At 35.1% G+C, this 14,149-nt stretch overlaps 3 protein-coding genes across 3 annotated transcripts; all 3 read left to right on the top strand.

Annotated features, from left to right (window-relative positions):
- Positions 1-617: 617 nt before the first annotated feature.
- On the top strand, positions 618-4,069 carry LOC114188278 (probable protein phosphatase 2C 10). Its single transcript, XM_028076879.1, has 6 exons — positions 618-913; positions 1,250-1,399; positions 2,300-2,539; positions 2,874-3,150; positions 3,339-3,493; positions 3,601-4,069. Exons 2-6 carry the CDS (start codon positions 1,373-1,375, stop codon positions 3,739-3,741), a joined length of 840 nt encoding a protein of 279 aa, XP_027932680.1. The 5' UTR covers positions 618-913; positions 1,250-1,372; the 3' UTR covers positions 3,742-4,069.
- A 604-nt stretch (positions 4,070-4,673) lies between these two features.
- Positions 4,674-10,831, top strand: LOC114186677 (outer envelope protein 64, mitochondrial-like). The gene is made up of 13 exons (XM_028074654.1): positions 4,674-5,076; positions 5,172-5,324; positions 5,451-5,575; positions 6,070-6,195; positions 6,637-6,819; positions 7,051-7,192; positions 7,361-7,529; positions 8,399-8,533; positions 8,646-8,843; positions 9,074-9,201; positions 9,280-9,331; positions 9,689-9,758; positions 10,388-10,831. Exons 1-13 carry the CDS (start codon positions 4,853-4,855, stop codon positions 10,468-10,470), a joined length of 1,788 nt encoding a protein of 595 aa, XP_027930455.1. The 5' UTR covers positions 4,674-4,852; the 3' UTR covers positions 10,471-10,831.
- Positions 10,832-12,003: 1,172 nt separating this feature from the next.
- LOC114187903 (monoacylglycerol lipase ABHD6) lies at positions 12,004-14,114 on the top strand. The gene is made up of 4 exons (XM_028076309.1): positions 12,004-12,850; positions 13,111-13,203; positions 13,543-13,610; positions 13,709-14,114. Exons 1-4 carry the CDS (start codon positions 12,215-12,217, stop codon positions 13,878-13,880), a joined length of 969 nt encoding a protein of 322 aa, XP_027932110.1. The 5' UTR covers positions 12,004-12,214; the 3' UTR covers positions 13,881-14,114.
- The last annotated feature ends 35 nt before the right edge of the window (positions 14,115-14,149 follow it).

The raw sequence follows: 14,149 nt of genomic DNA, 5'->3' as shown, positions 1-14,149 counted from the left end.
GAGAAAAATATTTGAGAAAATTAAATATATATGAAAAAATTTCTATTTTATTTAATGATGCATTTCAATAATATATTGAAATAAATTATTTTCGTACCACTTTTATTTTTTATATCAAATTTCAAGCAAAAGACAACATACTTTTAACTATCATTATTGGAATTAAATGATGGTATTAATTAAATTTCTTAATTAATACAAAAACGAGTTACTTTGTTTAGAGTTGGAGAGAAGTTTTTAGTGAAATTATCATAATTTTTTTATTTACATATTATTAGTGAGAAAATACATTATTACTCAAAAAAATACATCCCTAAGATGAAATTATAAATTATTTATCTTTGTCTATAATTAACTTAAAAGTGATTCCTATTATAATTTTTTTTATTGGTTACAGATTTTAAAGCTCTTTACACTGCATAAAAAATAATAAATTTTTATTATATGATACATGGTAAAACTCTTTACACTTATCACTAGATTGTGTTGCTTGGTCAAGCAAGTAAGAATATAAAAAGAAATTGGTTCATTGTAAAATAAGATTGTTTGTGTTATCCTTTGGGGACAAGAGCTATCTTAGGAAAAATAAGAGAATGGTTAGAAGAGAGAGAGAGTGTGAAGAGGGTAGAAAGAAAGAAAGTGTTGCTGACTTTTGAAGTCTTTCACAAGTCCCCACCCAACCCAAGGCAAAGCAGCCACCGATGGGAGAGAAGAGAGAGTTGAGAGAAGAACTATGAAATGAAACCTCAAAACAGCTGTACGTAATAATCAAACAAAGTGTGTCAGCATAGCAATAGCAATTACAATAACATTCACACAACAAAACAACAAACACAAAACTGCAAAGTCAATAAGGGCAACCTCTGCCTTTTCGCACCCATTGCAGACCAGACTTTCTCAACAAAACCATAAGGTTACCTTACCACCCCTCCATCTTCTTTGCTCTCTTCTTTCTTTTCAGAATCCTCTTTTCATCACAAGGGGTGTTTTCTTATAAGCTTTTCTTGTTCCTTCGTTATTGCTTTCTCTCTTTTTCTTCATTTCCTATAGAGGAGACCACCCACTTCTCCTGTCCATCTCTCATATCTTTTTCTGCCAAAAATTTCAAATTTTTGGACTGGTTGTGAATTTTTTTAGCCTGCTGATTATCTGGGTGTTGGAAAGATTTCCTTTTGCCCTCTCTTTTTCTGGGGAGGATTGTTAGAATTGTTTGCTTCAGTGATCGGAATGTTTTGCTGATAATTCACAGTTGTTGGAGAGTTTTGGAGTTTCTCTGCCGTCAAGTTTTTGTTAAATTTTCTGTTCTGAAGATTTGAGAAGAGTTTGATGTTGAGCAATAGAAGGGGAAGGTGAGGCGGGGCAGAATTATTTCATGGATTGTTTCTGTTGCTTCAATCAGGTCAGAATCTGTGGCCTCTTCATTATTATTCTAAACTTTTGCCTTTGGAATAGTCAATCTTCATGAATATACAATTTCGTAACGTTTTAAAAGGTTTTCTTGTATCTTAGAGGGGCCTTATGCAGCCTTTGTCTATCTGCGGATTGAGTTTTGCTGGGGCAATGAATGGCTTTGGTGTGTCCCAAATTTTATTTTTCTAAGCGTACTTGTTAATGAAAATTGAAACATGCAATTTTCTTTTGTGCTTTTAATCTGTACCCTCGGAAAAGTAGCATTCCGCGTTGGACTTTCTGCAGTAAGCGACTTTCGAGACATAGGGCTCATTTCAAATGGTTGCTATAAACCAAACTGTCTATTTAATATAATTTTGACTCTTGAATGTTTTGTCAGTGTTTTTTCAGTCTACTATATGAGCCAGGTTTTAAATTGTGTTCATGGTCCCCCTCACAATTGTTGCCACTGATATTGTTGGGAATTACAAATGCGGTTGATGCGCCACAATTGCAGTTGTGCTGTTGGGGTCACTGATCCAAAAACCTTGGCTTTGCATAAAAATTTGCACCCTGACCATTTTTCAAAACCATGCTTATTATGTTTTATGTATAGTTGTTGGTGCTGATAAATACTCAGTATTCTGTGGCTGTGGCATTTTAAGTCTGACAGTGAACCAGATAGAATTATCTAGTACAGGGTTTGTTTCTCTGATTTATATCTGAATGCTGTGCATATTGACAACTTCCTACTTCCTGGCTTCACATTTATGCTATGTTTCCTTGCATAATCAATCATGTTCCTTTGTCTTTTTAATAGTTCCTTCAATGCTCCAACCATGTTCCTTGGATGGCATTTTATGTTAAACACTAGATTTTTGTTAGTGTATTTTGACTTGAATAGTTGTAGGTGGTTGGAGGACGGTCTTCATGTAGCTCCGGCAAGGGCAGAAGCCATCTGTGGCCAGTTAAGTATGGTTTTAGCCTAGTTAAAGGGAAAGCAAACCACCCAATGGAGGACTATCATGTAGCAAAAATTGCCAAGTGCGGAGGGCAAGAGTTAGGACTTTTTGCTATATATGATGGACACTTGGGAGACAGTGTGCCTGCATATTTACAAAAGCATCTCTTTTCTAATATCTTGAAGGAGGTCAGTTACTCAACCAAACTAAAATGTATCATGCATTGATTTATCATGAATTCAGATTTTTTGCTGGATTTTTCTGTACTATTCCTCTGTTGTGCTTGCAAAATACACTGATAGTATCTGATTTTGAAGTTTTAAAATATATTAAAAAGACTTTTAAAGTATCAACATAGTAGATTTTTAATGTCCAGCAGAAGACCGTACCAGAGAGTCCGGTAGAGAAAGAAATGTGATTTTATATAACCTCTTTATCGTCAGAAAACCCTGAAGTTTGGCCTAATTTTCTTCTTCGAACTTTGTATTTTGGAATTACAAATTGTACTCTTGACTATTCCAGGAGGACTTCTGGACTGATCCTGCCAGTTCTATCATTAAAGCTTACGAGACAACAGATCAGGCCATTCTTTCTCACAGTTCTGATTTGGGGCGAGGAGGATCTACTGCAGTCACTGCAATTCTTATCAATAATCAGAACTTATGGGTCGCAAATGTTGGAGATTCTCGAGCAGTTTTGTCAAGGAAGGGGGTGGCCATTCAGATGACCGTTGATCATGAGCCAAATACTGAGAGGGGCTTCATCGAGAACAAAGGAGGCTTTGTCTCCAACATGCCAGGTTCTTTAATAAACCTTAGTCAGTTAATGTCTGTTAGATATTGCTTACACGATCAATGCAGGGATTTATGCTGTCATTCTTATATTTCAATAAGATGAAGTGTTTAAGGTGTTTGTGTAATTTGTGACATTAATAGAATTGTTGTGTAATTTGGAGGAGTTTGTTAACGTGTTAGTGGTTTATATCAGGAGATGTTGCAAGAGTGAATGGGCAGCTTGCAGTTTCTCGAGCATTTGGAGACAAAAATCTAAAATCACACTTACGATCTGATCCTGATGTACATCATTTTGATATTAACTCAGATGCTGAGTTTTTGATACTTGCTAGTGATGGTCTTTGGAAGGTTCTCCATCATTCTAATATCTTTCTGTCCATTGTTTATGCAGCACTTGAACAATTTCTACACCACTTGAGTTGTTTTTTCATCAGTTGCATTGCATTGTATTGCAGGTAATGGCAAATCAAGAGGCAGTTGATATTGCAAGAAGGATAAAAGATCCACAAAAGGCAGCAAAAAAGCTAGTTGCAGAGGCATTGGACAAAGACAGCAAGGATGATATTTCGTGCATTGTAGTTCGTTTCAAGGGTTGAGATTGATGAAAGAGGGAACACAACACAACACCACACAACTATTCCCTATATTTTCTTGGTATATATTTCATAAATCTTAGACTTCCATTTGTTTGGAGATCTCGTGATATCCATTTTCTACAACATAGGTTTTGCTCATTCCTCTGTAAAATTTCAGTTCTTCATCAAATTAGTTCCTGCCATTTAGTTTCTCATCATTTGTTTTCTGTAGATTAATTATTATTACCATCATTTTTCTTTGTAATTTGCTTTATTACATGGAGCAGTGTGAAGTTGAACATAGCTTTTAAATTTGATCGAGGGAATTATGCGTTTGTTATGAACAAAAGTTACAATATACTTTGAATAGCCCTACCTTTCCAATGCCTAGTTTTTTCAAGTGTCGACACCAATTGTTCCATTTTTTTTTTAATTTTATTTGTTTAAATCTTTTGACCACTTCAACTGAATGTAAACAAGGTTTGGTTGGACATATCGTACAATTAATTCAATCCATGAACTTTTCTTCTGCTCCAAACTTCCACATTTCATTTTCAACTCGAAATTAATGTTAAATTTTGTTCAAAATGAGAATGTCGTTTTCCTCATCTACAAGTACAAATTTCACATTCACTAAAATTTTAAATTTTGTCACGCTTCAAATAATCTTTTTGTCGAAAAATTCAACAAACTTCTATATTTCAGAATCTTATCATAAATAAAAGTCTATGATTGAGTTGTGATATGATTTTTATCATCAACTTATTCAAATTAAATTCATTTAATTAGTCCAACATGAGAACATCAAACTTCTGACTAAATATATAATAATCAAGGCGCTAGATGCCGTGAAAGAACAAAGTGAAAGACACATTTGTTCGTTAAAACCTAAGAAAAGCCGAAAAACAATAATAATCCGTAGATATATATGCTGGGAATGTTTTGTAATCTGACTCTTTAAAGAAAAAAAAAGTGGGAATGTAATAAAATAGAGTATGCTAGATTCGCGCGAATGTACATTAGGTTGAAAATTTATTTGGGAGCGGCGCATGATAGCGGTGACATTCCCTCCTTTCTGTAAAACCCTTTCTTTGCGTGTTCACTGTATCATCGTCACGTCAAGTTGGCGATCATGTCTAAATCGTTGAAGCTCAATGCCTCCAACCCTAAAGTCTGGATCCTCATTGGAATAGGACTCGCCGGCGCCGTTGTTCTGGCCGAGACCCGCCGGAGGCGACGGCGGAAGCTCCCCAAAGAGGACTTCGGTGCATTCGTAGAGCGTTTCGAACTTCTCCCCATTCCTCAACCCGACCAAACGCAAACGCTCTCTGCTCTAACCTTCGGCATCAAAGACATGTTCGTTTCGTCTTTCATTTCTTTATTTCCCTCTGCTTCAAATATTTTTGCGTACTAGTATTAGACGAGTTTTAGTGATTGCGTGTTTGCGGCAGATTCGATGTGAAGGGGTATGTGACGGGGTTTGGGAACCCTCATTGGAAGAGGACGCACAGTGAAGCTGGGAAGACTGCCATTGTCATCACTGCTCTCCTCTCCAACGGTGCTACTTGTGTTGGCAAGACTGTTATGGATGAATTCTCTTTTGGGTGTGTAATAATAAGTGTTAGTGTGTAACCGTTCATCATCGTTAAGATATATCTCTTATTAACCTTTTGATTCTGAACTCGTTTACTTTACTCATTTGTTGGTGGCTTGCGTCGTCGGCATTGCAGGATTTCCGGTGAGAACAAGTTTTATGGAACGCCAATTAATCCTTACTTGCCCTCATCCATCCCTGGCGGTTCTTCCAGTGGTTCGGCTGTTGCTGTTGCTGCCCGTCTCGTTGACTTTGCTATTGGTGAGTTTAGTTTACTTGCTTGTCAAGTAATCTTTCATTTGAAAATGCTATTCTCTCAATTTGTGTATGTATTCTCACTTATTAGCTTGCCTATTCAATGTAATAAACAATCATCAATTTATTTTGGTCTGGACATTGGAATTGTTCTTGTGCTCAAATGTATTCCTGGAAAGTGGAAAGTGTTCGTTTGTGTGTATTATTTGGTCTTATACAGCTGTGAAATAGTTTTTTCTATGCTCACACTTATTAAAAGTTCAGTTCCATGGTTGTGGGGATATACAAATTATATTTGGATAGTTGCATTCACAATTTCAGGATTCCAGCTCGTAGTTTATTATTGTGATCTCATTCATGTATTGTTGCAGCATGGCTTGTTGTGCATAGTCTGTCACTGTCTTATCCATATATGAAAACTTACAAATTGCACTTACTTTGTGATCATAAAAATCATCTGCTATTGTTTTCTGTATCAAGTATCGTGCTTGCTTTTGTAGGTACCGATACAACAGGATGTGTGAGAATTCCCGCAGCATTCTGTGGTATTCTTGGGTTTCGACCATCTCATGGTGTTGTATCCACCATTGGAGTTCTTCCAAATGCACAAAGCTTGGACACTGTTGGTATGATGCTTAATTGTGTGATTTACCGCCATGCTTTTAATTTGTTTTTTCATATATTAAGAGGTTTTATTTATTTGAAATATCCACATCTACCTTTAATCTCTTTCAAACTATTAAATTCTGTATCAATTTTCCATTTGACCAGTATTACGTGGATAAAATTGGGAAATTACATTCACGGTTTAAGAAATTTTCAGATGAGTCCTATATAACAAGATATGATGATTGGTAATCGGTATTGCTTTCCAGTTTCTACAGTATAACATGTCTAGTTAGGTCTTGGTCTGACATCCCAGTGTAATATATGCTTACCTTAATTATAAGTTACTGCTCATTGGGTTGAATTAGGATTCCACTGTTGTTCTTTTAATGTGAGCACAATTTTTTTTTAATATTCTCTTCTTTAATTGTTTATTGCCTCATTGCATAACTACATTGTAGGATGGTTTGCTCGGGATGCTTCTGTACTACGTCATGTTGGACTTGTTTTACTTCCAACGAATTTGGTGGAGCTCAAAAGGACAAGGCGTATTATTTTTGCAGATGATATTTTTCAACTATCTAAAGTTCCTTCACAGAAAACAGTATATATTATTGACAAAACAATTGAAAATTTGTCTGGTTGTAAGTTTCTTTACCTTCGAAGACTTATGTATGATTCCTTTATACATATCAATATAATTTTTATGGTTGATTCGCTTGATTGTTATCACCAAGTGTAAAAAGGCTTTTGTTGTTGTTGTATGGTTGATTGTTGATACAGCGAGTGATAAAACATTGAATGTCTTGACATGATAAAGGGAAGTTTGTGTGCTTTATGAACAATGAAGTCTCTTGGTCCAATTGCTTTTGCAGATCAGTCCCCACAACGTATGAATATTTGCCAGTATATTGCCTCTAATGTTCCCAGTTTAAAGGGATTTCATGATATAACACACCAACAAAATGGAGTGTCCATATTGAAGGATCTCGCTTTGGTTATGTTTTCTTTACAAGGGTATGCTAATTTATTCTTTAGTATTTTACTAGTAAATATATACTTTATGTTTCCGTATGGTTGATGAATCATTTCCCTCGTTTGCCTTTTTTAATAAACATATTGCATTTAAAATTTTTTTTAGGGTCTTGTTTAACCCTTTATTGCAATTTTGTATCTGCTCTTCAGATATGAATTCAAAACCAATCATGAAGAGTGGTTTAAATCAGTCAAACCCAGGTTAGGGCGTGCTGTATCTGAGCGTGTTATTGCAGCCATGAATAGTACACATGATCATGTGAAAACCTTGTATAAAGTAAGAACTGAAATGCGGGTTGCTTTCCAACGCTTGTTAAAGGTACTGTAATATCTGCAGAAATTTGTCAGTAATGCTCAAGCTTAATGTTTTCAACTTTCAAATGATGTTAAAACTAGCATGGTGAAATGTGCAATGTGTGGAGTCGTATTACATATTATTTAAAATATTAAAAAAATAAAAAACTGAAAACTAAAATGACTTTTAATATATCATTAAGTTTTTTTATTTATAAGCAAAGCTTTTTAGTGTAATACTATTCATTTTCAAATATAAATTAAAAAGAAATTGAATAAATGAAATATTTATGAATGAATCACAATACTATGTTACTGAAGTCATCATGGTAGAAAATACTTATGGCTACGTAAGAAAATAGTCGTGGTAGGATTGTGCCAATACTTGTCGAAGAATATTAAAATATAAGCATTTTGTATGAAATAGTTGTAAAAAAGAAAAGTTAATAATTTTAAAAGGATTAATAAAAGAAAAAGGAAATTATAGAATCATAGAATAAAATATAGAATTAAATCCATAATATATACGAAAAATATATTTTAAATATTAATCTATCAGTATAATTTAAATACTAATATACTCTCTTCAATGTTTTACTCTAGTATGATGCCGTGTGTATGCCTGTCATTGCTATTCGTCACTGTAAGTAAACTTTCCAAGTTATAGCCTTGAGTTTTCTTAACTTGTTACGGCAAGATTAGGGAAAATGGAAAGTAAACTAGTAGTCCTATATAGCATTGATTTTCATATCAATTTTTGAAAAACTGATTTGTCCTAAAATTATTCCATCAAGATATTCTGATTCTTATTATTAAATGTCAAACAGGCTTTGTTAATGTATTGTATTTATTTATGGTATGCCCTTATCTCCTCTGTTTTTGATTGTCTTACAGGATGATGGAATACTAGTTATTCCCACTGTTCCAGATGATCCATTAAAGCTTAATACAGAGAAAGGATTTTCTTCCGAGTTTCATGACAGAGCTTTTGCATTATCTAGCATTGCTAGTATCTCTGGATGTTGTCAGGTATCTTGTTATCTTTAGGCTTTGAAGAATGAATGTTTTCCCTCTTCTCAACTTCTATTTATTTATCTGAAACTTCTGATGATTTTTAATTTTGCTTATGCATCATTTGCAGGTTGCAATTCCGTTAGGATGTCACAATGATTGTTGTGCTTCTGTCTCGTTCATCTCAGCCCATGGAGCTGATAAATTTCTTCTTAATACGGTTTTGGATATGTATAGAGCAATTCAGGAGCAAGCTACTGTTGCTTATGCTTTGCCACTGCCGGATACAAATGGTGGTATAGAAACTTCCGAGCTTTTGAAGGAGAAGGTTAGTTCTACTTCAGCATTTCTTTTGTATTCTGATAAAATTCTTTTGTAAATAAGGTCATCTTGTAAAACCCGTTAGACTTGATCACTTGATTAATAATGAATGTATAATATAACTGTATCAAAACTTCTCAAAAAGGGTCAATGGTTTTATATGGGGTAAAGGTGTTGGAATGGTGATAGGTTTTCAATATGTGGCATGGATCACTAAAAGGCATTTTTTTTCTTCAGGGAAATGCAGCCTTTAAAGGAAGGTTGTGGAATAAGGCAGTCGATTACTACAGTGAGGCTATTAACTTGGATGGGACAAATGCAACTTACTTCAGCAACCGGGCAGCTGCTTACCTGGAGTTAGGATGGTACAAGGTTTCTCCTGTTTTTACAATTGGGTCTTTCATCATTTCTATGTAACTGGTGTATACTGTGAAAATATGCAGCTTTCAGGAAGCTGAGGAGGACTGCAATAAGGCCATATTATATGATAAGAAGGTGAGAAGCTAGGGCATGTGACAACAGTGCCAAAATCGTGAAAAACTTGTATTCTAAAACTTGGCATGTATAATAATAACCATAACTAATGAATTCTAATAACTATATGTCATGATAAGGTATTCCTAATATTATGGTAAATGTATTTCTTTGAATACCTTAAAATGTCTTACCTGATGGGTATCTGTCTTAGGAGAAGCTTAATAGTGTTCCAGTTATCATTTATTTTTGCAATTTACATTTAGTAGATCCCTGTATTTCGTAGTACTTTTTGATTTTGACATCTCAATCTAAAAGAATATCTACAGCACATATGGATGTCATTGGGGATTGTTGTGTATTGTTATTTTACTGCAGAATGTGAAGGCATATCTGAGGCGTGGAACTGCTAGAGAACAACTACTTCGTTATAAGGAAGCTCTAAAAGGTGCGTCAATTTAAAAAATAAATAAAACTGTCTTTCATGTCATTTGAATCTTATTTGAAATGGTGTAGGATAGTTCTTGACAAGGACATATATCATAGAATAGAACAGTCATTACTAATCAATTTTGATATTGCGCAAGCAGTCCAATAATGTTTGGACTTCTTTTTTAAAGTTTGTTTTCTTGATTCTGATGCGGATCCTATGGAGCATGATGACGTTTAGAAACAGGTGGAACAAAACTGTTGAATACAAAAAAGGCAGAAATGAGGATAATCATATTTAAGTGTGCCTGGTGTGTACCTTATTTGGTCTCATTAGATCTTTTAATTAATCTTTAAGGAACTCACATACTTGACCATGGGTGAAAAAGGGTTTTGTTTGAGATAGAGCACGTAATTGTTAGACTTTCGGATGTCTTAGTTGTACTCGAATCTTGTACTGTTGTGGGATGAGGTATTCGTTGTGTCCCGTAATAGGGAATTTTGATTCTTGGCCTCATTGTCTGACCATTACCATAGAGACTATTATCAGGCAGGCTAACTAGGTGTATTTGATAGTTTTTTTCTGGATCATCTACTTATTCTTAATGATTTTCCCTTTCCTCTGTCATTTTCTTACGTTTTATCCAGATTTCCAGCATGCTCTCGTTCTTGAACCACAGAACAAGACTGCTAGTCTTGCAGAGAAAAGACTCAGAAAAAACAGGAGTTGATACCAGCGGTTCTTTCGACACTGACCTTCATACGTCTCAAGAATGTTAATGGCTGTCGATTTGGCTCCTTTCTTGCACTTTATACGAGCAACACGGGGAAGACTAGTCTGTGTTGGTGGGATGCTCCATTTTTTGATCTCATCTGGAAATTTTGTTCTAAAAAGTATTATAAACAAAGGCATAGAAATTTGGACCCAAGTATACGCTGTCTCACTCACCTCCTTTTCTTCCTCCCCTCTCTGTTTGTGCACCTGTTTAAAAGGCAAATGAGGTCTGCGTAATAGTTTGGTCTAACAGGCTCCTGTAAATTTTAGATGTGACTCAAAATGTTTGTGCGGAAAAGAAAAGTTAGTTTTTTTCAGACATATTTTGAGAGTCAATCTGTGTATATCATGTTATCTTGATCCAAATGCTAGATCGATCCAAATTATATGAAATTATACCAATTTTAAGTTTAACTCACTTTCAATTTTAAAACTGAGTTTTAAATAATAATTATATTATATATATATATATATATATATATATATATATATATATATATATTTATTTATACAAGTGACATTAATGTTGGAGAAAAAATGTTGATTAAACTCTTTTTGTTCTATACATATATGAAAGTGACTTATTTCCAAATTTATGTTAAACTTCTTTACACCATAATTAATTGAAAATTATATTTGTTTTAAAAATTAAAATTATATGAATAATATTTGTTAACAATAAACAAACTTCAATCATTTTTAGGACTCATTTCCGGAATCTAGGTATAAGAAAATTCTCTACTATGGAATATGTTTCCTTAATCCATTTCATATAGAATAACACATTTAGCTTTTTTCATTGATATTAATGAATTACCTTTTGTTTTTTTATATAGATATAATGGTTTTGATTTTGTAAGGATATTTGAAGAGATATTTATTGAACTAATAACAATACATTTTTGATGATTTTTTATTAGAATAATAGTATCGCCGATAAAAAAACTAGAATAGTATTTTATTTATTAAAATTTATCTTTCATTTTTTCAATGTATAAAATCATTTGTTAAATGATTTAATATATAAATATACTTTTTAACGCTCAGGCTATGAAATGATTAGTTCAGATGTAAAAGAATAGATTTTTGAATAACTGAAAAGAATAAAACAGTAACGTAAAAAAGAATTGAAAGAAAGTAACACAGTTGGCATAATTACGTAACTTATTATGCATATTTACACACATTAATTGTAAGTTTAATAGTTGATTTTCTAATTAGTAAAAAACTCTTATTATGCATTTACACACAATTATTATTTTCTCAAAATGTCCTTAATGAGTAAAATTATTTTGAAGAGTTATTAAGCAAGGGCTTTTGTAGCCTAACCTAACCACTGCATTGACCACGAAGTAGTAAGAGGAGTCCTTTGTGAAGTGTGTGACATTGTCGTAAAATAAAGAATGCAGAAAAAAAAAAAGGAGAAAGAAGAAAATAGTAGAATTGCATGTGTCACATGAAATGGCAGTCCGCGTTTGTTGCGAACTGATGTCGTGTTGGGAGACCCTTACCTCGTATTCTCCTTCCTCTTCATCACTAAATTTTATTTCACAAATAACAAACATCTAATCATATCCTGACGTTATTGTCTCTTACGAATTTTCATTTCATTTCCTTTTCTTCCTCTTCCCTCTCTTCCTCATCGTCTCCTTCCCTTCCTCCAATTCATCAACCCTTCAACCCTTCAACCAACGCTTTCCATGTTGCCGAAACTCTCCAAATGCTTCAGCTTCACCGCCTCGCGGGACTGGGTCTACCGCCACCTCTTCGCCTCCGCGGGGCTCCGCTCCGTCGCCACGGACCTCGGCGAGGGGACCACCATGCACTGCTGGGTGCCCAAGCTGCAGAAGCCATGCAAGCCCAGCCTCGTTCTCGTGCACGGCTTCGGCGCCAACGCCATGTGGCAATACGGGGAACACGTGCGCCACTTCACCGGCCACTTTAACGTCTACGTGCCGGACCTAGTGTTCTTCGGGGAGTCCTTCACGTCGCGGAGAGATAGGAGCGAGTCGTTCCAGGCGGAGTGCTTGGTGAAGATGATGGAGGCTCATGGGGTGCACCGAATGAGCCTGGTGGGGATCAGCTACGGTGGGTTTGTAGGGTACAGTGTGGGTGTTCAGTTCCCTGAGGTTGTGGAGAAGCTTGTGCTGTGCTGTGCTGGGGTGTGCTTGGAGGAGGTTGATATGCAGAATGGGTTGTTTAGGGTTTCCACTTTGGAAGAAGCTTCAAGCATCTTGTTGCCACAGACACCAGATAAACTCAGGGAGTTGATGAAACTCTCCTTTGTTAGACCCGCCAGGGGAGTCCCTACCTGGTTCCTTCAAGATTTCATTGAAGTATGCATCTCTTTCTTTTTTCCAATTTCCCTTCCAAAAACGTGAATTTGTAGCTCAAGTTCTTTTCTGTATGTCAAAGTTTTCTTGAAAATTGGCCTCAGCTTTGAGTTTGATTGTGTTTGTGGTAACCCTTATGTCTCTGTGGCTGAATTTACAAAATTTGGTCAAGTGAAGCAAGCAGTTTTAATCAAGGGTCATGCTGGTATAAAGATCAAATGATTTAGGACGTTAAACCAATTCTGTGTTTGTTACTTTTGCAGGTGATGTGTACAGAATACATTGAAGAAAAGAGAGAATTGCTTGAGGCGATACTGAAAGGCCGGAAACTTTCCGATCTTCCTAAGATCCAACTGGTATTTATTCTTTCTTTAAATTCTTATGCCTTTAGTTGATACTTTTAGACTTTATCATACAGTATTCTACGTGTGTGTGTGTGTGTCTTTATAAACTTCTTTTGTTGATCAATCATGAGCTTGTTAATGTTGTTTTTTTATCATCTATACTTTTCACTACTAGAATCCATGCAAGCAATACTTTTCTAAAACAAACCTCACTGTTTTCGAAATAATTGTCATCTTGTGATGCATCGATCTGTAGTTATCTCAGAAAAAAATTCCAAGCAACTAGATTATTTGCTTCACCTTCTTTGGAATATTAGAATATTGACAATTTTGTGGTTTACATTGGAGCAGCCTACTCTAGTTCTATGGGGAGAGCAAGATCAGGTATTCCCTCTGGAGTTAGCCCACAGATTAAAAAGGTGAGAGATTTCAATTCAGTGGAAGCTCATGTTCTTGGTCATGACTTGCATTCAAACATGATCTTAGAGTGTTAAGTGTGGATTTGACTTTGGAGCAGGCATATAGGAGAAGATGCTCAAATGGTAATCATCAAGAACGCAGGGCATGCAGTGAACCTAGAAAAGCCAAAAGAGTTTGGGAAGCACTTAAAAGCATTCCTTATAGATACAGGTACTGCAAAGTCCTGTCCCACGTCACCGCTTGCTTCTGAGGAGAATGTCCATTTTTAACTTTATTAGCAGCTAGATCAAACTTCCTTGCCGGAAATTTCTGCTTACTACAGATCTAATTTTCTATACTTTCCGACAGGATTACTCTCTTTTTTTCTTTGTTTTTTTTTTTTTTGAGGGGAGAAGGGGGATCATTTATTTTTTAATTTGTTGATTTAATGAAAAAAAAAAGGCTTAGCATACTAGTTTGTTCCATTTTTTTTCACCGTTGGTCGAGCACGAGGTTCTCCTTTATTTACCTTTGTTTTTCTGAAAATTTATGTACAATT

The sequence above is a fragment of the Vigna unguiculata genome, chromosome 6 (assembly GCF_004118075.2).
Source record: "Vigna unguiculata cultivar IT97K-499-35 chromosome 6, ASM411807v1, whole genome shotgun sequence".
In the NCBI taxonomy this organism is placed as follows: Eukaryota; Viridiplantae; Streptophyta; class Magnoliopsida; order Fabales; family Fabaceae; genus Vigna; species Vigna unguiculata.
This window is presented reverse-complemented; position numbering and strand designations above follow the sequence as displayed.

Excerpts from the sequence above, each read along its gene's own strand:
- LOC114188278 (XM_028076879.1), top strand. The coding sequence starts at position 1,373 with ATGGATTGTTTCTGTTGCTTCAATCAG. Across the intron at positions 3,151-3,338 it reads CTTTGTCTCCAACATGCCAG|GAGATGTTGCAAGAGTGAAT; the intron begins GTTCTTTAATAA and ends GGTTTATATCAG. Across the intron at positions 3,494-3,600 it reads CTAGTGATGGTCTTTGGAAG|GTAATGGCAAATCAAGAGGC; the intron begins GTTCTCCATCAT and ends ATTGTATTGCAG.
- LOC114186677 (XM_028074654.1), top strand. The coding sequence starts at position 4,853 with ATGTCTAAATCGTTGAAGCTCAATGCCTCCAACCCTAAAGTCTGGATC. Across the intron at positions 5,325-5,450 it reads ATGGATGAATTCTCTTTTGG|GATTTCCGGTGAGAACAAGT; the intron begins GTGTGTAATAAT and ends TCGGCATTGCAG. Across the intron at positions 9,202-9,279 it reads GCTTACCTGGAGTTAGGATG|CTTTCAGGAAGCTGAGGAGG; the intron begins GTACAAGGTTTC and ends GAAAATATGCAG.
- LOC114187903 (XM_028076309.1), top strand. The coding sequence starts at position 12,215 with ATGTTGCCGAAACTCTCCAAATGCTTCAGCTTCACCGCCTCGCGGGAC. Across the intron at positions 13,204-13,542 it reads ATCTTCCTAAGATCCAACTG|CCTACTCTAGTTCTATGGGG; the intron begins GTATTTATTCTT and ends ACATTGGAGCAG. Across the intron at positions 13,611-13,708 it reads TTAGCCCACAGATTAAAAAG|GCATATAGGAGAAGATGCTC; the intron begins GTGAGAGATTTC and ends ACTTTGGAGCAG.